The following is a 25345-nucleotide window of genomic DNA, read 5'->3' on the forward strand; positions in this document are numbered from 1 at the left end:
TTTTGGCTTTGAGTCTGTATTTTACCTTTTCGAGTCTGTTTTTTTGTTTTGAGTACGTATGTTTAATCATCAGTATTTCCAAAATCTTTGTAATAGAAAAACCCAAAAAGATTTTATTTAATGAAATATTAAAAAAAACCAAAACCAAAATTTTCTTTTCTTTAATTCTGTATTTATTTCCTGAACTACGTAATGATCTGATTCATGCGGCGTCATGATACGTAGGCAATCCCCATCGGATTCAATCGTAGCTATAGACAATATGAGTGAAAAATAAAGAAAAAGAGAGAAAAAGAAGGAAAATTGAGTGAACAAGAAAGAAAAAAGAGTGAAAAATAAAAGTGCAAAAACAGCAATAAGGAAAGGAAAAAGAAATAAGGATTCGAAATTTGAGAAAAGAGATAGTAAAGTCAGGATAAAACATACAGCCGTTGCAAAGACATTTAGAAACATTTAATTGTTTAAGTGCATTGCATCCCCAATATGCGATTCCTTATCTCTTAAATATCTCAAACTAACCAGATTGTTATGTGTGCAAATATCAAAGGTCCTGTTTAGGTGGTTGGTTTTGTGGTAATCTGGCTTCCCATCCTTACTTCACGAGATCTAAAGGCAGTGTTCCTATGGCCTCTGAAAGTCATCTACCAATTATTGAGCCTGAGGATAGTCCTGTATTAGCTATTCCACAGTCAGAGTCTGCAGCCACTGAGGAAAATAGGAGGTTACGCATCCGCATGTTAGAAATGCGGGACGCTTGGTCTAATGGCAAAGAACCGCCCAGTGTAATCCCCGGATTTCCTGAACTGCTTCCCAGGACTAGTGGAATCTCTAATGTTCCCATCCCAGTAACAAACCCATTCATCCCGTTTGGGTACCCTACTATATCGCCCAATTTCACCGGTATGCCTTCTGAGGTTCGCCCCCAGGCACCGTTTTCAGGGGTACCTTCTACATTATTCACCGCACCACCAGTCTCTACTACGGCACAACCAACAGTTCCCAGGCCATGCTTCGAGCCTTCAGCTTTCACTTTTCAAGTCCCGCAATTTCAGCTAGACAACGCTCATGTTACCCCCAAACTCTTACCCTCAGCACCCACAGTTTGAGTCTCCTATGGAACAGGAAAGAGCTATGAGAAAACCCGAGCAAGAAGAGATGGTTCGAAAAATGAAAAGCCTCGAAAAAGGTCGGAAGAACATGCAAGGCCTGAGTGGCCAAAAGAGTGTCTCCTACTCCGATCTGTGTATGTTTCCTCATGTTCATTTGCCCGTTGGTTTTAAAATGCCAAAATTCGAAAAGTACGACGGGCACGGAGACCCGATCGCTCATTTGAAAAGATATTGCAATCAGCTGAGAGGGGCAGGCGGAAAAGAAGAACTTTTGATGGCCTATTTCGGGGAGAGCTTGACGGGAATTGCGTCAGAATGGTACATAGATCAGGACATCTCCCATTGGCATATATGGGATCACTTGGCCCGAGATTTCGTCAGGCAATTTCAATACAATATTGATATAGCTCCAGATAGGAATCCTCTGACCAATTTCAAGAAGAAAACCGCAGAAAGCTTCCGTGAATATGCTATCAAGTGGCGTGAGCAAGCATCCAGAGTGAAACCGCCTATGGATGAGGCAGAAATGGTCAATGTTTTCTTGCAGGCCCAAGAGGCCGATTACTTTCAGAACATGATGTCTGCAATGGGCAAACCTTTTGCAGAGGCCATAAAAATTGGAGAAATAGTAGAAAATGGCTTGAATACTGGCCAAATCATAAGTCAATCTGCTTTGAGAGCCACCTCCCAAGCCATCCATAACGGCTCGAGAGGTTTAGCAAATCGAAAGAAGAGGGAAGAAGGAGCTATGATGACTTCAGGTTTGAGAGGCCCCCATCGATCCCGCGATCATTCTTACATGCCTTCCAGAACCCCACAACACTAATACCCCCATCAAGATGCAGCATATGCCATGGAACCGCCTCCCTATGCGGTGATGAATGCCCAACCTTATACACGGCCACAACAACACTACAACGAAAACTGAGCTCCACCTCCCAGAAATAACCATCCTTACCAAGCTCCATATAACCCCCGTCCCCCACAAAATAATTACCAACATAATACACGCCCTCGTGAGCATCCTAGGAGAAACTACTTCACCCATATTGGTGAGTCCTACTCTAGCTTGTTTCCAAAATTAGTCAAGATGGGTCTATTGCAACTTGTGCCTCCAAATCGGCAAAATCTGGAATCTCCATCATACCGTCCCGGTACTAGGTGTGCCTATCATTCAGGGGCAAAGGGTCATGATACGGAGGATTATTGGACTCTCAAGAGAACCGTTGAGAATTTGATAGAACAAAAACGAGTGGTGCTGAGGGACGAGGAAGTCCCTAATGTGACTAACAATCCATTACCGACTCACAACAACGGGACGGTCATTGGAATGATTTGTGATGATAAAGAGTTTTATCCAGCTTTGAAAGCTATCATCGCCATTGTCGATTCAGAGGCAAGACCTAAAGCGGCGGTGAAACAAGCCAGAAATGAGAAGAAAATCACTCTAACTCCTCAAATTGCAGAAACAAATATTGGGGCAGCACCTGCTAAGGACGCAATTCTCTATGTTCCTAGGGCCCCAAGGAAAGAACAACTCATGTTGAAAACCCCCAAAAGATTTGAGCAGAGGAAAGTCACGCTAAATATGCCAAAGTTGTATGTGCCAAAAGGAACTTATGTGGTGCAGGGACCGGTAATTTCACCAAGGCTGAATGAGCCCGTGGTTATTAGCCGCGCACCACAGAGCGCTATGAGAGACCCCACTGCAGTCCCCTGGAATTATAGCAAAACAGTGGTTACTTACAAGGGGAAAGAAATTATGGGAGAGGTGAACGAAATGAACCAACCTAGGAAGTACCACAACCCAGAAGAGCAAAAGATGTTAAAACTGAGCAAGGATAAACGGTTTTCGCCTAAGAAGCCTGTAAGTTCTGAGGAAGCAAAAGAGTTTTTCCGAAAAATGAAAACTTCGGAATATGCAATAATTGACTAGCTCAGGAAGACTCCTTCCCAGGTTTCATTTTTATCTCTTTTTATTAGCTCAAATGAACATCAGAAGGTACTCCTGAAAATATTGAACGAGGCAGATGTCCCGGTTGAAACTTCAGTTGAACAACTGAAAAGAATGGCTGAACAATTCTTTGAAGTTAATAGGATTTCCTTCAGCCGTGATGATTTGCCCCAAGAGGGAGCCACCCACAACAAAGCCCTTCACTTGACTGTCAAATGCAAAGGTTATTATATGAAGAGAGTCATGCTAGATGGTGGGTCTAGGATCGACATTTGCCCTCTCTCAACGCTCCAGAGGATGAAAATTGGAACAAAAAGAATCCGATCAAACAATGTATGTGTGCGTGCTTTTGATGGTGTCAAACGAGACACAATAGGGGAAATTGATTTGATTTTGACCATTGGCCATGTGGATTTTGAAGTAACTTTCCAGGTTCTGGACATGGATACTTCATATAATTTTCTCCTAGGAAGACCACGGATTCACACTGCAGGAGCTGTGCCCTCCACTCTTCATCAAATGGTTAAATTTGAATATGAAAACCAAGAAATTGTTGTCCACGGGGAGGATGAACAGTCCATTTACAGGGACCCTTCAGTCCCATGTCTCGAAGCTAGAGAAGGAAGTGAGCACATTGTCTACCAAGCCTTCGAAATTATGATCGCTGATCAATGCGAAGAAGGGGCCCCATTCCCTCAACCTTGCTTATCTAATGCCATAGTCAAGGTCGCCACTGAAATGATTAAACATGGGTACAAGCCCGGAAAGGGGCTCGGGGTATATCTACAAGGCATCATAGAGCCTGTTACGTCAACCGCCAATGAGAAGTTCTTTGGCATAGGTTTCTGAGCTACAGAGGCCGATAGAAAATGGGCTGATGAGCGCAAGAAAAATGGGTGGGTCCTGGATCAGCCCGTTTCGTATCTCACCAAGTCATTTATTGATCCCAAATATGTAGAATAAGAAGAAGAAGAGGCCTTCACGGTTGAAGAGATTGAGGATATTTGTGAAGCCATGAAACGAATGCTGTATGAGTCCCACATGGTCCAGCCGGGGGAAGGAACGAGCACTGCTGAGGTGTTATACATGGGGCCAAATGCCAAGCTTCAGAATTGGAAAGCTACCCCATTCCCTGTCAGGCGGGAATCCCGGTAGTCCAGTCTTGCCATCTTTTCTACATTACGAGTTATTTCAGGGTGTAACTCGAATGTTTTTATTTTATTGTCTTTTGATTTCGATGTAAACCCTCTTATCTTCAATTCAATGAAATGTAATCAATATTTCATCATCAATGGATGTTTCCTTTTTTTTTTTAATTCTAATTTTGCTACTTTTCTTATCTTTTCCTTTTCAGTTCTAATAATGCGGACTTAAATAACATGACATGCTTGCGGACTTCATGCCCAGATCTTAAAACACTGTCTAACTGTGAAATAATGAATCAAGATCCAGAATATGATGAAGATGAGGCTTTTAGGGAAATAAATTGAGAATTGGAACAATTTGAGAATAAGCCTAAGCCAAACTTAAATGAAACCGAGCCAGTTAATTTGGGCAGTCCAGAAGAGGTCCGAGAAACCATGATAAGCATTCACGCCGATGAAAGAACTAGGGATGCATTGATCCAACTTTTGTTTGAATTCAAGGATGTGTTTGCATGGTCCTATGATGATATGCCAGGTTTGAGCGTTGATTTGGTAGTACATAAATTGCCAACTTATCCCGGTTACCCACCCGTACAACAAAAGCAAAGAAATTTTAAAACGGAAATCAGTGATAAGATCAAAGAAGAAGTCACCAAACCATTAAAAGCTGGTGTGATTCGGGTGGTCTGATACACCACGTGGTTGGCTAATATGGTCCCAGTGCCGAAGAAAGATGGGAAAACCCGAGTGTGTATTGATTATCGGGATTTGAACAAAGCAAGTCCCAAGGACAACTTTCCACTGCCAAACATTCATATTCTTGTTGACAACTGTGCCAAACATGAGATACAGTCTTTCGTGGATTGTTATGCTGGGTATCACCAGGTTCTGATGGATGAGGACGACATAGAAAAGATGACTTTCACCACGCCGTGGGGCACTTATTGTTACAGAGTCATGCCATTCGGTTTGAAAAATGCCGGGGCAACTTACATGAGAGCCATGACTGCCATCTTCCATGACATGATGCACCGGGAAATTGAGGTGTATGTGGATGATGTGATCATTAAATCCAGAACACAAGAAGGCCATGTGCAAGATCTGAGAAAGTTCTTTGAGCGTCTGCGCAGGTATGATTTGAAATTGAATCCAGCCAAATGTGCATTCGGAGTTCCATCTGGGAAACTTCTGGGGTTTATAGTCAGCCGGAGGGGTATTGAGTTAGATCCGATAAAGATAATGTCTATTCGGGATTTTCCGCCTCCGAGAACCAAGAAAGAGGTCATGAGTCTGCTAGGGAGATTGAATTACATCAGCAGGTTCATTGCTCAGCTTACTACCACGTGTGAGCCCATATTTAAGTTGTTGAAGAAAGATGCAGTGATCAAATGGACAGATGAATGTCAAGAGGTTTTTGATAAGATCAAAGAATATTTGTCAAATCCGCCAGTGTTGGTTCCACCCGAGCCAGGAAGACCTTTGTTCTTGTATCTGACAGTCTTGGAAAATTCCTTTGGCTATGTCCTGGGGCAACATGATATGACCAGGAAGAGAGAGAAGGCCATATACTACTTGAGCAAGAAGTTTACCATTTATGAAGCCAAGTATACTTTGTTGGAAAGAACTTGTTGCGCCCTAACTTGGGTCGCCCAGAAGCTTAGACATTATCTTTTGGCCTACACCACATATCTCATAACTAGAATGGATCCTCTAAAGTACATATTCCAGAAACCAATGCCCACGGGAAGGTTGGCAAAATGGCAAATCCTGCTCACTGAGTTCGACATTGTCTATGTCACCCGTACAACGATGAAAGCTCAAGCCTTGGTGGATCATCTAGCTGAGAACCCGGTTGATGATGGATACCAACCCCTAAGTACTTACTTTCCAGACGAGGAAGTAAATTCAGTTGAAGTAATTCCAGAAGACACCAATGCTTGGAAAATGTTCTTTGATGGAGCTGTAAATGCAAAAGATGTCGGGATTGGGGCAATTTTGGTTTCACCCACTGGTCAGCACTACCCGGCCACAGCCCGACTTCAGTTCTTCTATACCAACAACACCGCTGAGTATGAAGCCTGCATTATGGGCATGAATATGGCAATTGATCTGGATGTGGAAGAATTGTTAATCGTGGGAGATTCAGATTTGATCATTCGGCAAGCCCAAGGTGAATGGGAAACTCGAGATATCAAGCTTATCCCATATAGGCAACATGTTGAAGATCTTAGCAAACGATTCAAGTCCGTCGAGTTCAGGTATATTCCTCGATTCCACAACGAGTTAGCTGATGCATTAGCTACTTTGGCCTCAATGCTGCCGTATCCGGGCAATGTCCATATTGACCCGCTGGAAATCCAAATTCGAGAGAGGCATGGTTATTGTAATACAATTGAAATAAAACCAGATGTTAATCCATAGTATCATGATATCAAAAGGTTTATGAAAATAAAGAAATATCCCGAACAGGCTAGTGGAGACCAAAAGAGAACCATTAGAAGGCTTGCCAGCGGTTTCTTCTTGAGCGGAGAAATCTTGTACAAAAGAACTCCAGATCTGAATCTCTGAAAAGATCATGAACAAAGTGCATTCGGGAGTATGTGGACCTCACATGAACGGATATGTCCTTGCAAAGAAAATCCTTCGGGTAGGTTATTACTGGATGACCATGGAAAAGAATTGCTTCAGTTTTGTCCGGAAGTGTCATCAGTGTCAGATACACGGTGACCGAATTCATGCACCGCCTTCAGAGTTACATCCTATGTCAGCACCTTGGCCATTCATTGCTTGGGGCATGGATGTCATTGGGCCAATCGAGCTGAAAGCTTCAAATGGGCACAGATTCATCTTGGTTGCCATTGATTATTTCGCAAAGTGGGTTGAAGCAGTCACTTTCAAAGCCGTCACCAAGAAAGCGGTGGTGGACTTCATGCATTCCAACATTATTTGTCATTTTGGTATTCCTAAAACTATCATTACAGACAATGCTGCAAATTTGAACAACCACTTGATGAGGGAGGTATGCGAACAATTTAAGATTACGCATTGTAATTCTACCCCTTATCGGCCCAAAGCTAATGGCATTGTTGAAGCTGCAAACAAGAATATCAAGAAGATCCTCAAGAAAATGATTCAAAGTTCTAGACAGTGGCATGAAAAGCTGCCTTTCGCATTATTGGGATATCGCACAACCGTGCGCACATCAGTTGGGGCTACGCTTTACTTATTGGTTTATGGCATTGAAGCCGTAATACCTGCAGAAGTTGAAATTCCCTCTCTTCGAATCATTGTTGAAGCCGAGATTGAGGATGATGAATGGATAAAGGGCCGATTGGAAAAATTAACTATGATTGATGAAAAACGAATGGCCGCAGTTTGCCACGGGCAGTTGTACCAACAGAGAATGGCCCGTGCCTACAACAAAAAAGTGTGACCTAGGAAATTCGAAGTGGGGCAACTCGTTCTGAGACGTATTCTCCCGCATCATGAGAAAGCAAAAGGAAAATTTGCTCCAAATTGGAAAAGTCCGTACATTATAAGAAAACTATTGCCGAAAGGAGCGTTGTACTTGGGAGACATTGAAGGAAATGACCCCGAAACAACTGTCAATACAGATGCGGTCAAGAGGTATTATGTTTGACCCTTTTTTGTTTCTTTGATCACCCTCTTTGGAACCTGGAAGTTACTACGAAAAAAAGGAGAAAAAAAGAAAAAGATAAAAAAAAAGTTCCTTGAACTACGTTTGACTTGATTCCGAAAGGATACGTAGGCAGCCTCTCTCTGGGGTTCAGTCACACCAAAACAAATACCCAAATTCACTCAAAAGTGAAACTGGGGCAGATGTTATAATAGTTTGGCGATGGTTTTGTCTGAAAGGTTCCAAAGTTGTAATTCAATCCAAATCCTTTTTACCTAAATCCTTTTCAAGTCCTTCCGATCAATTGGCAAAGAAATTCAAAATGGGAGTATACATTTACTTGGATCTGATACAACAAAATAAGAGAAATAAAATGAAAGAGTCTTATTGGTCAAAACCTCACGGGCACCATAAGGCGATGGTAAGTAGAGAAATTCGAAAATGAGAGAGTCTTGTTAGTGAAAACTCACAAAGAGCACTATAAGGCGATGGTGAGAAGAGAAATGAGAGAGGCCAGCTGGTGAAAACCTACAAAGGGTGTCACTGATCGAAAAGAGGATCCTCACAGTCACTGGCATCGACACAGTCCTGGGCAAAGTTTCTCAGTCTCAAAGCAAGAGTTGTGATGAATTTCTGAGAGTTGGACGGTTTACACAGATCAGACATCTAGTCCAAGAGGCATGTCATGTTCATTGAAGTCTGTATACACTCCAGATAAGTCCTTCTTTCTTTTCCCCGAAAGGGATACCTCTTGTCTAAATTCATTTGTCCATTCTATTGTTTGCTTTTCTTTAAATCCTTTTCGATTTAACTCTATTTTGAAACTAAGACAAAGAAGGGAAGGCAGGACTGATTTACAGGGTTCTCACTTGATACAAGCCAATATGCAAAAGAAAAGGCACCCAATCTCGGCAAGGGCATCAAGTTGACTCCAACTGGCCATGTTGGCCGATGTTTCGAAATCAAAAACTGTTGAAAGAGGAAATTCAAAGTCAAATGCCTACAATAGCAAAATAAAAGTTGAAAAGGTTAAGTCCCACGTGACTAACCATCATGGCAAAGTCCAGAAAAGCCAGAGGTTCTCCGAGGTTAGAAATGCAATCGATATTTAGGAAAAAACCAGTTGCAACTGAAAGGACCGAGACCAAGTGACTGAAATAATCAAGGCCACAAAACCAACCACCATTTCAAACTGACAAATTATTTCTTTGTTTGAAAAAAAAAAGGGAAACAGGTGCAATCCAAAAGCAACCTTGCAAGAAGCAGGTGCAACCAAAACAAAATTACGCAAAGGCTAGAAACAGTTTTGCAGCAACTACTACAAAAGGGAAGTGTTCTCCAAACTCTTTCCCGCATTTTACTCATTATCTTAAAAAATTATATGAAATTAAAAAGAAAAAAAATCATGGTAGTATAGGGTCTCCAATCCCTAGCTTTGTTTTCCAACATAGGGTCTCCACTCCCTAGTTGATGATTTTTAGACATAGGGTCTCCACTCCCTAGTCGCTTTTTCAACATAGGGTCTCCACTCCCTAGTTGATTTTATTTTAGACATATGGTCTCCACTCCCTAGTCGTTTTCCAACATAGGGTCTCCACTCCCTAGTTGATTTTATTTTAGACATAGGGTCTCCACTCCCTAGTCTTTTTTCCAACATAGGGTCTCCACTCCCTAGTTGATGATTTTCCAACATAGGGTCTCCACTCCCTAGTTTATGATTTTAGATATAGGGTCTTAAATCCCTAGTCTCTTTTCCAACATAGGGTCTCCACTCCCTAGTTGATGATTTTTCAACATAGGGTCTCCACTCCCTAGTTGATGCCAACATCTTAGGGTCTCCACTCCCTAGTCTCTTTTCCTACATAGGGTCTCCACTCCCTAGTTGATAATTTTTAGACTTAGGGTCTCCACTCCCTAGTCTCTTTTCCAACATAGGGTCTCCACTCCCTAGTTGATATTTTTAGACATAGGGTCTCCATTCCCTAGTCGCTTTTCCAACATAGGGTCTCAACTCCCTAGTTGAAGTTATTTTGGACATAGGGTCTCCACTCCTTAGTCGCTTTTCCAATATAGGGTATCCACTCCCTAGTTGATGATTTTTAGACATAGGGTCTCCACTCTCTAGTCGCTTTTCCAACATAGGGTCCCTACTCCATAGTTGATTTTATTTTTAGACATAGGGTCTCCACTCCCTAGTTGCCTTTTCCAACATAGGGTCTCCACTCCCTAGTTGATTTTATTTCAGACATAAGGTCTCCACTCTCTAGTCGCTTTTCCAGCATAGGGTATCCACTCCCTTGTTGATTGATATTTTAGACATAGGGTCTCCACTCCCTAGTCTTTTTTCCAATATAGGGTCTCCACTCCCTAGTTGATGTTTTTCCAACATAGGGTCTCCACTCCCTAGTTGATGATTTTTAGACATAGGGTCTCCACTCCCTAGTCTCTTTTCCAACATAGGGTCTCCACTCCCTAGTTGATTTTATTTTTAGACATAAGGTCTCCACTCCCTAGTCGCCTTTTCCAACATAGGATCTCTACTCCCTAGTTGATTTTATTTTAGACATAAGGTCTCCACTCCCTAGTCGCTTTTCCAACATATGGTATCCACTCCCTAGTTGATTGATATTTTATACATAGGGTCTCCACTCCCTAGTCTCTTTTCCAACATAGGGTCTCCACTCCCTAGTTGATGTTTTTAGACATAGGATCTCCACTCCCTAGTTGATGATTTTCCAACATAGGGTACCCACTCCCTAGTTGATGATATTTTAGACATAGGGTCTCCACTCCCTAGTCTCTTTTCAAACATAGGGTCTCCACTCCCTAGTTGATGATTTTCCAACATAGGGTCCCCACTCCCTAGTTGATAATTTTTAGACATAGGGTCTCCACTCCCTAGTTTCTTTTTCAACATAGGGTCTCCACTCCCTAGTTGATATTTTTAGACATAGGGTCTCCACTCCCTAGTCGCTTTTGCAACATAGGGTTTCCACTCCCTAGTTGATGTTATTGTATACATAAAGTCCCCACTCCCTAGTCATCTTTTCCAACATAGGGTCTCCACTCCCTAGTTAATTTTATTTTTGACATAGAGTTTCCACTACCTAGTCGCTTTTCCAACATAGGGTCTCCACTCCCTAGTTGATTTGATCTTAAATGCAGGGTACACCATTCCCCGATATCTTTGCCAATATAGGGTATCCCATTCCCTGGCCACATTTTCCCGACATAAGGTACACTAATCCTTAGTTGAGACATCCTTTTGACAATAAAAGAATACAATCCAAAAATAAAAAATAAAAAAATATGACATTTTCAGGGTAAACCACTCCCGACCTTTTATTGCTTTCAATAAAGAAGTAGTTTAGAATTTTGTTACAATAACTCACAAAATTTTCCTAGTGCAAACTGGGGCAGAAAAATTTCGTTCGATTGTTTGTTTTGGTGTCTGAGTAGGTTTTACCTCGAGGCACAGGGTTCGAGATGACCAAAAGAAGAAGTCTCAATTCAGAATAAAAGAAAAAAAAATAAGTGAATCCAAAATGCAAAAGCAATTGAAAAGATATGGAATGCTAAGACATGACTGAAGCCACGAGCATTGGAGTCCCGTTTTGATTAGAAGAAGCTATAGAACAATGAACTAGAACCTACAGCTAGCGAGCATCAAGGTTTAGATCAGAGTCTGCATGAAGAACCAGTCAAGTCTCAAGATCAAGTTTCTGAAGACTCATAGATAGGAATCTTGTAACTCATAATTGATAGGCTTGTTTAGTTTCTTTTTTATTTTGATATAATAGCAGGACCGCGGACCGGAGCCTCGACGGAACCTCACTCGACTCCTCAACTCATCATTCCACTATTCTCCTTGAACTACACGCGACCTGATTCTCCTATAACTCGGGATATGTAGGCTGTCCAAAACCAGGACTCGGTTGCACCCTATCTTTTATTTCTTTTCCTTTTGAATACTGGTTTGGTAAAAAAATAGTCATGTGGCTCACCTAGTCTTTGCCTGAAAACTCTTCATGTTTCCAAGCAAAGAGGGGCAGCTGTGAGCACCTAATTTTTGACTATATTTGAATTTTTATCACCTTCTACTATGTAAATATTTTCAGAATTTAATATATATTTTTTAGCTTTGTTACACTTATATATATATATATATATATATATATATAGAGAGAGAGAGAGAGAGAGAGAGAGAAATTATTAATAATTTAAAAGGTCAATTATTACTATTAGTATTATTTTTATCTTTATTTTTAAATAAAATAAATTAAAAACCAAAAATAAATAAAACTTAATTATTATTATTTTTTTTAAAACAAATTTCGGATGGGAATTAAAAAATAGGAAAGTAGAAATATAAAAGTAAAAAGTAAAAGTAAAAGTAAAAGTAGGTAGAAATTATTTAATAAAAAAAGTAAAAGAAAGTGAAAAATTATAAAAATAAAAGTAAAAGAATGTGAAAATTTAAAAAATAAAAAGTAAAATAAATTTGGAATTAAAAAATAAAAGTAAGGGTATCTGAATTTTTGTTTTAAAAAAAAAGTAAAAGTAAGTGAAAAATAAAAAAAGAAAAGTAAAATAATTGGGAAATAAAAAAAGAAAAGTAAAAAAGTGGGATTTTAAATATATTAAAAGTAAATAAAGTGAGAAATTAAAAAATAAAAGTAAAGGAAAGTGGGGAATTATGTTTTTTAAAAAAAAGAAAAATGGGAAGTGGAATATTTTTTAATTAAAAATAAAAATAAAAAATAAAAAAATCTGAAAATTTCGATTTTTTTTTCTATAAATAGAAGAGAAATGTGATGAAAAAAGAGGAGAGAAAGCAAAAAAAAAGGGAGGAAGGAATTGAGAAAAAATTATTTTCTTCTTCTGGGATAAGGAAATTTCTACTCGTGTCATTCTTTCTTCGGTTTTCTTTCGAAAAATCCAGCAGCTTCACCATCCCAAAACTACTAGCTCTTGACCACTTTTGAGCCATCATTAATCCCCCATTAACCCCCCTCCCCCCCAAAAAAAGCTCCAAAAATAGCCACTAAATCGTCAGTTTTGCAAGGTCGATTGAGGTTGCAAGTTGAGATTTACCGCTCGAGTTTTCTGTGGTCCGAAGGGTCCAGTTGAGAGCTATCCGATCATTGAGTGGCTGTAATTTAAATCCACAATCATCAATACAAAGGTTCACTTCTCTTTCTATTTTGTTTGTTTTTCTCATTAATGTTTTGGGTCACTCTGTTTTAATTTAACTTTGAGTATGATAAGATCGAGCTCGCATCTGAGTGTGCTAAGATTAATTTGTTCTCATGTTGAGTATTTGTTAAGATTAATTTATTGTCCTTTTTAGTAGTTCATATGGTTATTTTTTTTTTGATGAATATGTATTAATTTGTTACTTTTCTTGTTTATTCAATGAAGTGATGTCTTTCCATTTTAGCATGCTTTAGTTTCATTTTGATCTCCTATCTTAGTGACTAAATTGGTCCTGCCTGTATCTATCTATTCCTGCCATAAATTTAGTCTAGTTTCAAATATTGGTTAGCAGTAAAATTATAAGAGATTAGGTTGGGCCATGATTGGTGTAAGAGTTTAATTGGATTTCCCTAACGTATTTATGGGTTAATTGTTGCACATGACCAAAAACAAATAAACATTCACAAGCTAGCCAACTTTATCCATAATTAATTTACTTCATTTCCTTCATAACAATATACATACCTCATGACCTTACAATAATGTCAAAATTAGTAATTGAATAATATTCGAATACCGTAGCTTGATTTAGGCGCGATTAATAATAAATCATCGTGACTATGGGTACGGTTCTTGTGGCATAGTCATGATACGTAAACCCCAATTCAAGTGCGTGTTTCACGCAACTTGACCATAACTTCAAATAATAATAAAAATAAACATGTTGTAAATTGCGGGTGCATTTCACGTGGCGCGGTTCGCAATGTGTACCAAAACGACAAGTGTGTGACATCACGAATTGTTCAAATAAATTCCATAAATATTAAAAAGCGGTAAAAGACAAAAATGCACAATGGGTTTAAAACATGTAATAAATCAGATAATTACGCCAAGTATTAATTGTTAAGCGACCGTGCTAAAATCACGGAACTCGGGAGTGCCTCACACCTTCTTCCAGGTTAACAGAATTTTTTACCCGGTCTTCTGTGTTCGCGAACCAAAAATAAGAGTCAAATTTCCTCGATTTGGGATTCTAAAATAAATCGGTGACTTGGGACACCATAAATTATTCCAAGTGGCGACTCTGAATAAATAAATAATCCCATTTTGAATAATGTCACTTAAATTGAAAAAACTCCCTATCCCCTATCCCCTCGAGAAAAATGAGGTGTGACACTAACGCCACGAGAAACATAAAGCGCAAAAGTTCGATTATTTATCATTTGACAAAAACAAAATTGTGGATAAACATATAGTTATAATTAAATATTTATTTTATGCAATGAGCTAATATTAATAATTTAAATTCTCGAAACATAAATTAATTCTATTAGTGATTAAAAAAATTAATTAAGTATTTGAATTAACCTCTTTTCCCCGAATTTGAATTAACTAACTAGAAAAATAATCTAATTTTATTCCTTTCCAAATTCATCATATAGGTAAAATTATTTTTTAAGTTTACACAAATCTTAAAGTACATAAAATATTTTTTAGAAAAAGACTATCGGCGATAAAAGAAATAAGAATATAAAATAGAATTTAATTATCGTATTAAGAATTAAATTGGTTCAATGCCAACTTAAAGAAATAAGGATGAAATAGTAGAAGTCAAAATGTACTCATAATGATATGTTAGGTGAGATACAATTTAACATATTTGTTAATCATATTATAAGATATGTATAATTACAAAATAATATACAATTAATTTAACAAATTCATCATCTATGCATATTCAGAAGATATTTAATACAATTACTATGAGAAAAATTATTTTTATCATTTAACTAAATATTGTATTTTATTTTAACGCCAATGTATATATTTTTAATTGATAGACACTATACATACGTGCAACACACGTATACTAAAACTAGTATAAGAGAAAGGTTACCTTCTATTACTCGAACATAATAATTAGGTAGTTTTTTTTTTTTGAAATTGTAAAAATTACACGTGGCGCCCTATTTGGTCGCCCCCATTTAACATGTACTCACTTTTTAATTTTTTTAACTTGTACCCATTGTTTAAACAACTTCACGCCTTTTTCTCCTTCTTCTTCTTCTCCTCCTCCTCCTCTTCCTTCTTCTTCTTCTTCGGGTAACAGTGATTTTATATGGTATTTGTAAACATATTTTAAGGTAGTTTATGATATTTTACAATGGTGAGCTGTTGTGGCGCTTTATTTTTTACTATTTCTTAGGATTTTTTTTTTCTTTAATTGCAAAATGGGTTTGCTAGATTTATTGTTGTTTTGACAAATTGATGATTGAAGTTTGTTCTTGGACATATTTGGATGTTATGTTTCAAATTTGAGCTCATTTGGAGTAGATTTAGATATTAAATCATATATTGGATTGTTAAAATTCGAAGAACAAATTTATATTTCTGAGCAATTTGCACTTCAGGCCTATTTGGCCTTAAGGGGTCGTTTGGTTCATGGGATAAGGTGGTATAGAATTTGGGATAAAATTTATCCCATGTTTGATTTGAGGTATTAATTAAATCCAGTATAATATATTACCACAATTTGGGATTAAATTATCCCATCTCTTAGGTGGAATAACTTATACCATGATAACTTATAATGGGAAAAAATTATGAAATGACCAAATTGGTGTTGTTTTATCCGTCATTTGGACTATTTGAAGCTCAGTTGAGTAGCGCAACTTTTCAAATTTTTGGCATGGCTGAATTACGATTTTTGCCTAATTAGCTTTTTCGCGAAAAAGATCAAAACGTTCAACACACCATCGGTTGGGATTCTAATGGCAACTGCTATTTTGTTGGCTATTACGTTCCTTACTTGGATTTCGCAGATATTGTTGCTTCTGTAAATTTCTTGTACATATTATTTTTAGTTTAAGGTTGGAGCTTTGCCTCCTTAATTAGGACAATGTTCTTTATTTTCAAAGAATCTAGTGAAAAATCTCCTTTATGATACTCTCTGTAAATTAGCATAGATGCATGCTAATTGTCTCATTTACCAACTAATAGAGTAGCATAAAAGCAGATGAACAATATTGATTATGTCGGCTCTGCCGATAATGCTGAGAACGGAATGGTGAAATTACTAACAATATTTTCTTGTTGCTATGGCAGTTTTTCTAAGCCAGTTGAACATCAAAGGTTAAAATTGAAAATAAAAATTAAACCAACTTTAAACAAAACACATATTTTGTACTATACATTGCATATCCCACTTTTAATCCAATGTACCAAACGAACCATATAGTACTAAATAATCCCATGATTATTAATCCTCGGATTATAATCCCAGGATAATTTTGTCCGCAAACCAAGCGACCCCTAAGTACACGAAAACTTTGGTTACACTTCAGACCTTTTGGCCTTAAGTTAAAGTGCAATTTTTTATTTCAGACTTGTTGGCCTTAAGTTGTAGGAAAACGTTTGTTGCACTTCAGACCTTTTGGCCTTAAGTGCATCTAAAGTGTAATTTTTCATTTCAGACTTATTGGCCTTAACCATTGGTTGCATTTCAGACCTATTTGGCCTTAAGTGCATCTGAAGTGTAATTTTTCACTTCAAACTTATTGGCCTTAAGTGTAGGAAAACGTTTGTTACACTTCAGACCTTTCGGCCTTAAGTGTATCTGAAGTGTAATTTTTCACTTCAGCCTTATTGGCCTTAAGTGCATGTAACCATTGGTTGCACTTCAGACCTATTTGGCCTTAAGTGCATCTGAAGTGCAATTCTTTTTACTTCGGACTAATTTTTTTTAAACTTTAGACCCATAAGTCTGAAATTGATCGTAAAGTGGGTAGACTTGCAAAAAAATTTGCAAAGTGGATATAGATTCAATTGTGACACCAAAACCGGGTATAGATGCAAAAGCCCTTTGAAATTTGAGAAACTCTATGCTTCTGTTCACCTATTGGGCTCAATGACCCAGAGCCAATTGACTAACTAATAGCATAGAGGTAGATTTATGTAAATGTGCCTTTTTTAGATTACTATTTAGATTTTGTCCTTATTTTAAAAAGTTGTGTAAATGTAATCTTTGAATATTACATTTTTAGATAATATTAGACTTGGATCTAATAATTACTTACAAAACATTAGATTGTGGTCCAATATTTGTAATAATATTAGATTAGTTTAATGTTTTATCATAAGATATTGAGTTTGCTAAAAAAAAATAAAAATTTAGAGTGTGATCTGAAATATCAATAAAGAGGGCCATTAATACAAAAAAGGATTAGCACAGAAAATTTCACTAACACGTAACTAAAAGCCCAAAGTATGACTTTCCATTTATGATTACTATTTAGCTACAACAACAATAACAACAACGATCCAGTAAAATCTTACTAATGGGGTCTGGGAAGGGTAGTGTGTACGCAGATCTTACCCCTACCCCGAAGAAGTAGAGAGGCTGTTTCCGAAAGACCCTCGGCTCAACTAGATAAACAATTATTAGAGTTTTAGTCATTTGGTAGATAATTCAATGAGCAAAATATTTGTAAAAAGAAGATTCCAGAAAGCTAATACGTAGTTGAAATTACTTTATTTTACAGCAAGATTCCATCTTTTGACCAATTAAGTAACGAGCTATGATGTTTTTGGGCAAGTGTATATTTTATTCCGAAAATGCTTTCAAGATTCCATTAATCACTCATTTTAACGTCTTAAGCTCGCACTTACCATTCACGGGGGAAAAAAATATTATTATACAATAAACTTGAAAGAATTTCCAAATTAACAAACCAAATTCACTACCCAAAGAAGTAACTCCAATAAATTAACAGGTAAATCCTCTTTGCTACTACTTACTAATGTTAATTAATTTGTTGATATTTTTTATATTAAACAAGTCTTTTTAGGGATAAGGTTTAATAATACCAGTATATTCTTTTTCCTTCTATATCAACTAATCTTGTTTTTATGGTAAACCGTCCATGAACTATAAAAGCCAGCTGCTTTGTAGCATTATATCAAATATACAATGATATAGTATTAGTTAGCATATATAGTTTGTTTTCGAACTTCCAATCAAATAAACACGGATATCTACCACAATTAGTTTACCTTATTTTGCAAGAGAATTATCTTTAAAATAAAAACTTTATTTTTAATGAATGCTCGAATCAATCATTAATTAAACCAGAAAAGAAAGGTTGTTTACTTGTATCAAGCTTCTACTCCTATAAGTGTTCAAAAAGGTGTTAAGACTTTAGAGTCTGTATCAAACTGAAACTTCAAATAGCTAGCCTTATTATCCCCAATTTCCATCAAATTAAACCTCTCCCCTTCCATCTCCTTCCTTATTATTTGGGGAAAATTTCAGGTTTTGCAGAGGAAGTGTCACTTTGTTCTTTCCTAGGAACATTTTTTTTTTTTTTTTGGTTAATTTGATTTTCTGACATCCCAGAAAGGCCAAACAATGAAAAACAGACCACAAGATGTGGTCTCCTTTATTATTGCTGAAACAAATAATGTGCTAAACACTTTTAGAAGAGTACTTCCCAGAATCATGATCACCTTCATCTTCTTCTTTTGTCTTTTATGCGTTTTTTACTCTTTAATTTTCTTAAACCCTTCATTCAAGTCCACCCAAAAACCTTTAGGTATTTTTATTAGATTTAACGAAGAAAACCAGGCAAACACTATCCAAACCCCAGAAAAAACTCAGCTTCACCATATTGTTTTTGGCATTGGATCGTCACGTACTACATGGAATTATAGAAAAGAGTACGTAAAATTATGGTGGAAGCCAAATAAAATGCGTGGATTTGTATGGTTAGACAAACCTATGTCGAAGAATCAAAGCAGCTCGAGTAATTCTAACGTTACTTCTCTTCCAGAAATCAAGATTTCAAGTGACACATCAAGATTTAAGTACACTAACAAAAAGGGCGATCGATCAGGAATTCGTATATCGCGAATCATATCAGAAACAGTAAGGATGGATTTGAAAAACGTGAGATGGTTTGTGATGGGAGATGATGATACATTTTTTGTGCCTGAAAATTTGGTTAGGGTATTGAGGAAATATGATCATAATCAGTATTATTACATAGGGAGTGTATCGGAAACACATTGGCAGAATCATGAGTTTTCATATAATATGGCATATGGAGGTGGAGGTTTTGCTTTAAGTTATCCATTGGCTAAGGCTCTTGAGAAAATACAAGATAAGTGCATTGGGAAGTATCCTCATTTGTATGGATCAGATGATAGGATTCAAGCTTGTTTGGCTGAACTTGGAGTTCCTCTCACCAAAGAAGTTGGATTTCACCAGGTTTGTTCTTCTTGTTTGGAATTGAGACGGGTTGTTATTAGTATTCTACGTGATAGTTAAACTCATGAATTCAATTTACGGTCCTTCTTCTTAGGTAACTTAGTAGTTAATACCATGACCTTTCGTTTAATTGAGTCAATGGAATCATACCAACTACGAGGTCCGTAATTAAAGGACAATATATTTATTCCCTAAAATAACAAATAATTAAAGAAGGGGATCGGATAAGGAAAGTAGGAGAGATTTTGTAGTTTATTGCAAGGCGATTTTCCAACTTCTTTCTCCGAAATTAATTGACCCACTTTTGAGTTCATGTAGCACCAAAATTGTTTAAGAAGACATATATAAATCACCAAATATGTGGTTTTAATTATTAGTCTCGAATATTGTTATAGTAATTTTATTTAAGGAAAAAAAGTGAGCCCAACATCTTAATTGCACCCATTGGCTAGTTCTAGCAGATATAGTATATCAGATATCCTTTGTTTTTATGCAGGTAGGAACGAGGAAGTAAAAATTTAATCATAGTCTATTTAGTGGTATGGTTTGGGTAAGATAGGTTTGATGTTTACTAAAGAAGTGGCATAAAGTCTTATCGACTAGAACCATATATGGGATCATGGTCTTAAATTACCCGTACTTCCACAGAGAGGATAATTAACTTTAGCATTTATATATTGGCTTACTATTAGTTCTTAAATTACCTGCAACTTCCACCAAGAGAATTGTACTTAGAAAGAAAAAAAAATGGTTGTGGGGGGTGGCAGAGAAATTTAATCATATACTACTTCTCTGTAGCACTCTTTACCTTCTAATCTAATCCGAAAGAATGGATGTATGTTTGAAATTAATTTGATTTTAAATTTTTTATTTTATTTTTGCGCCCAATATTATTCAAATTGCAATATTTCCGGGCAAAATATGTGTTGTTATAGTGAATTAGAATTGGTAGGTTCTGGGTTGCATCCAATCCTCAAATACTAAACTACTTTCCCAGATAAAGTGGGTTGGTTGCCTACAATTATCTACTTTCCCTTCCTATTTCTGAAATTATTTCAGCGGTTTCAATAATAGCAACACAAATACTAGTACCAGTACTATATTAGGAAAATGGTAGTTCAACTAAACAATTTTCCATCTGAGTATATTAAAATCATATCAATATAGCTTTCTCATCAACCTACTTATATAAATCAAAATACTTAAGTAGAACTAAGCCAATATAAGATCAACAATAACAAATAGAAAAACAAAGGTATTAGTCACTCAAGAAAAATAAAACCAATAGGACCAAAAAGGTAAGCATCACAATACTAATTAATAGCAATATGACATGTGTATATAGTTAAACCGATCCACACACCTTGGGGAAATAAATTTTCAAATCTTATATTTGTTTTTTAAAATCTAGTCATCTAGGTATCAAGATATATTTGGTTTATAATTATCTTTGCTTAGAAATTAATGTGTTATTTATGCTCTATTTATTTGTAAAACTAATTATAATTGTAGCAAGTTTAGTATAATTATATGTTTTTTAGAATTTTAAACTATATTTATATGTGGAGTAACAATTCCGATTGTTTTGCACCGATATCGGTTTTTAACGCATACTGTATATGTTTATTATTTGATGATTTAACAATAAGACAATATTTACCTGGAACAGTTTGATCTACATGGCAGTGCGATGGGCCTCCTCTCAGCCCATCCAATTGCACCACTAGTTTCTCTTCATCATCTTGATAAAATCCAGCCCATGTTCCCCAAATTAAGCCGAGTTGAGGCCCTGAGACGGCTCAACAAGCCCATAAAACTAGACTCAGCTGGGCTCATGCAACAGTCCATTTGTTATGATAGGCCCAGGGGATGGACCATTTCTGTCTCGTGGGGCTATTCGGTCCAGATAAATAGGGGCATCTCATCGGCCCGTGAAATGGAAAAGCCCATTACAACATTTAATGATTGGTATGCAACTGGTGATGAGAATTCCTTCACATTCAACACAAGAACATATCATAAAAATGCTTGCCAAAGACCAGTTTTCTATTTGTTGTCTAATGCATACGTGACAACCAATCACACAACAAGCGTATATGTGTATGATGGGGTCCGTGGACAGAAGTGCAAGTGGCTTAGCGCTGATCCATCCGACATACGCCACGTGGAAGTGTACAAGAAGCCTGATCCAAATTTATGGGATAAGGTAATTAATTTTAGTTTTGTGATCTTTGTTGAATAGGTATTTGTCACTATGGTATGTGCTGATGAATATGTTTTTTTTTTTTTAATGTTTTCAAGCAGTCTCCTAGAAGAAATTGTTGCAGAGTGTTGCCAACAAGCAAGAATGACACTCTTTTAGTAGATGTGGGTGAATGCAGAGAAGGTGAAACCATCTAATTGTAGTGATAGAAACTAAAGAGGATTTGTAGTACTATTCATGTCATTATTTGTAGTACCCCCCACCCCACTTGAGTTTTTCTTTTCTTTTCCTTTTTCTGTTTTAGGTCTGAAATCGAAAGGAGCTCCAGATTACATATATTGCCATGTATAGGAAAAGCTAAGACACTGCTTCATGTGAGGCTGTGAGCTCCTAATCTTCATATACTTTGAAAGAGGAATATACAAGAAAGAATTCAAAATCTTATATTTCATAGTATAAACTTATAGTGAGGAAATTTTGTGAAATGAAGAATATCAATGTACTATCACTTGAACAATATAATAGTAGTAACTCTTCTATTCTAAGAAGAATAACAACATCTAGAATATAAGGAAGAATGCGTCAAATTCTCTGTATTTTGCTCATGAAAGCAGCATAATTCTATGTGTGAATCTGTTGAACCGGCCTAAACAACAATATAAATACACTTGATAAAAAACTCTACAAATTTGTTTCAGATACTTGCACACACTCTGTATTTAATATTTATTTACCTAAAGCCTAGTTCATTCAACATATGTGATGACATATATGACCAACTGCAAGACTTAACACTCAAAGGGAGACTTCTCATGTAAAGGCCAAAGCTTAAATTGGTCGTGAAATGCTGCAAGAAAAATTTATCCCCTACTTCTGCAACACTTGTGTTGAGCTTAATGCGCTAGAGCCCATGTTCAGGTGTTTTTTCTTCTCATCCTTCATTCTTTTTCGACGCCATTCACATAACAGCCCTTCCTCCTCTTAAAAGTATCGATCTGGTGTATTGATGCTGTTTATATTCTTGTTCATGTGGTGTTTTTGAGCCAGTTTGAGGCTTGTAATTCACAGGGATCATTAGCTATTACTACTTCAACCACTGGCTTTTTTCTGCCATATTCCCTTACTAGGCCTTATGATTTGCTTCAGAAGAGCCATCTTTGGGACATTCCAATGCTCTATATGCCTGCATACCTTTCCAGATTTCTCATTGAAATAGTATTCTGTATAACCAGTTGCTGCAATAGAATGTAACGTTGAGTTAAGGGCAACGACAAGCATCAGAGTCAGTAGAATGTCCCATAAAAATAAGAAACGCTTTCTATATGTAAAAGCAGTGATTTCACAAACCTGAAAGAATGGGCTTCCATGGAAATGACAGTATGCAACTGAAACGCCAGTGACCAATCGCCTTCTCCTGTATTTACAGACAGCGCATTTGGTAAACATCAAAACTAAGCAAGAAAAATTGCTACACAATCAATTGTGATCTTACCTCAAAGTCCTCCCACTTCACGAGTTTCATATTTGATCTCTCAACAAGGTAACCAAAATTAGTGCAATTCCTTTTAAACCGAGTAAGCCCTTTGAAGGAACCTGCTGGATCCGCAAATTCACAATTCTCTTCATATGCATTAAGGGTCAGGTTTCCTGAAGCAAAAGACTTTTAAGCTAATTGGATTTGCAAGTGTCAATACTTAATCGTTGATCTCATAAACAGCAAATTGTCAAGTTCTGATACAACTTAATTATTGTAACCGTAAAAGGTGGCCTTATTTTTAGGCTTTTTATTTGTTAGCCTTGTTGGCACATTTGGAGCCTTTTATTTAAGGCCTTGTTGGCCAAATAAATGGCCTTGTATTTTGAGAGGATGTGGCCAATTGTTAGGCCAAGCATTTCTTTCTTCTTTTCCTATATAACGAGGACTCTCTACTCATTTGGAAACACACCAATAAGACTTGAGTCTTCATTTCTTGTTTCTTCCTTTCTTCCTTTATTAAGAGTGTTTTGTATAAGAGTTAGTGTTGGGAAGCACTTGTGTGAACCCTTTCTTTGGAGTGATCTTGTGAGGTTATTCTCTTAGGGTATTTGGGATTAATTAGAGTGTTTACTCTAATTTTGTACTCTCTTTTGTACTCTTATTGTTATAGTAAATTGCTCCTCTCCGCTTGTGGACGTAGGTCACTTTGACCGAACCACGTTAAATTTGTATCTTCTTTATCTACTTTAATTGTCGTTGTTATCAACTTCTATTGTCTTTGTTATTGCCATTATATCGTTGTTTGGCTATATTCCGCACTACCCGGGTTCCCGATCCTATCATTAACTTAATAAATTATACAACTAATTTATTCTTATCAGAGGATAGAGTGCGGAACTTATTTCAAGATTTTCTTGCCGAAATCTCCAAAAAGCTATTATTCCTTAGTAATACTCAACAAACCAACTTGATCCAAATAGTATGACACAACAAGAAATGAGAATTTTGTAGATATATATAAAAAAGATTAATATAGCCAATCCCAACTAATTTCGAATTAATTCTGACTTATCGATTGATTGAAAATGTTAGTTAATTGTCTTCAACAAAAATACCTGTAACGAAGTAGGATCGTTGGAAGTCATCTTTAATAGTATCAGCCACAAGGGCACGATCAACAAGTCCAGACTCATCAATTTCAAGTTCCAAATTCCCCTCAGAATCAGCTTCAGCATCCGTCGGAGAACGGAAAAAAGATGCAGCAATGCCAAGAAACTCAGAACCATACCAAGCCATCTTTAGCAGCAAATTGTCGGACTCAGAAGCTTGGCTACTAGTGCTAGTACTGTCGGATGAGTTACTTGTTGAGTTTTCAGCATTGCATCGCAACAGCTTATGTATTTTCTGACTACCATTTGGCTTGAAAATAGAACGTCGGTCGCTGGACTGAAGATTTGGAATTCTAATAGAAGCAAAAGAAGTAAAAGTTGCCATAGCAAGACACAAAGAAGCTAGGCAGTTGGAAGCTGAAATTGAACTATTTGACCCGTGGTTTGCCTTATAAAATATCTGTCCTCACTAAATACTGACCACGGAAATTTTGTTTTTCTCTTTTTCCATTAATGGAATACTCCATTTGTTATTTTTACAATGCAATCTTATTCCAAAAAGAATTAGTAATACTCAGAACAAATATAAACTTGGCTATATTGCAAGACTAACATTTCAAATTCTCTGTTTGAAGATACAAATGTACTGATTAAGGCACTCACCGAGCATTAGATTCTTACTCAAATTATACATGAATCGTAATTCGATAAATGGTAATTAGTCATTATAATATTCTCATTTGTTATCACATATTAGTTCAATCGTATTAGCATCTAAATCATGTGTTTAAGTATTAAGTTAGATGAGTATTTGTTCCAATGATAAACTTAGCTACTTTCATTAACTTACCAATTTAAATATTATTTTTGTTTTCTTCTGTTATTGAAATGAGTAGCATACTACAATTAATAATCAAAATAAATACTACTATATAATATCAATTTTCAGTTATCTCATACAAAAAACTATTTTAAGCAATTTAAAATGAGACATGCTTAAGTATGAGATAAATAAAGAAATATTGCACTAAATATGATAATTTTATTTCAAACACTTTATAGTAACTTCTAAATCAACACCACAAACTTTTCTTGAAATATACGAGAGAAAATATCTAACTAAAAAAGTGATAATATAAATGACATTTTTATCATGTACATGCTCCTTTAATAAAATAGTACAGAAATTCGTGTGACAAATTTGGATATTAGTAATACGAAAACCCATAGCCAGCCAAATACATCACCAC

General features: G+C 36.6%; 2 protein-coding genes across 2 annotated transcripts; one reads left to right on the forward strand and one right to left on the reverse strand.

Moving 5' to 3' along the window:
• Window positions 1-18328: 18328 nt before the first annotated feature.
• LOC107773150 (uncharacterized) lies at window positions 18329-21953 on the forward strand. Its single transcript, XM_016592599.2, has 3 exons — window positions 18329-19306; window positions 20976-21512; window positions 21611-21953. Exons 1-3 carry the CDS (start codon window positions 18449-18451, stop codon window positions 21704-21706), a joined length of 1491 nt encoding a protein of 496 aa, XP_016448085.1. The 5' UTR covers window positions 18329-18448; the 3' UTR covers window positions 21707-21953.
• Window positions 21954-21984: 31 nt separating this feature from the next.
• Window positions 21985-24675, reverse strand: LOC107773151 (uncharacterized). The gene is made up of 4 exons (XM_016592600.2): window positions 24102-24675; window positions 23002-23156; window positions 22857-22923; window positions 21985-22744 (listed from the first exon to the last, which is right to left on the reverse strand). Exons 1-4 carry the CDS (start codon window positions 24478-24480, stop codon window positions 22599-22601), a joined length of 747 nt encoding a protein of 248 aa, XP_016448086.1. The 5' UTR covers window positions 24481-24675; the 3' UTR covers window positions 21985-22598.
• Window positions 24676-25345: the final 670 nt, after the last annotated feature.

This window comes from Nicotiana tabacum, chromosome 19, assembly GCF_000715075.1.
Source record: "Nicotiana tabacum cultivar K326 chromosome 19, ASM71507v2, whole genome shotgun sequence".
Lineage (NCBI taxonomy): Eukaryota > Viridiplantae > Streptophyta > Magnoliopsida > Solanales > Solanaceae > Nicotiana > Nicotiana tabacum.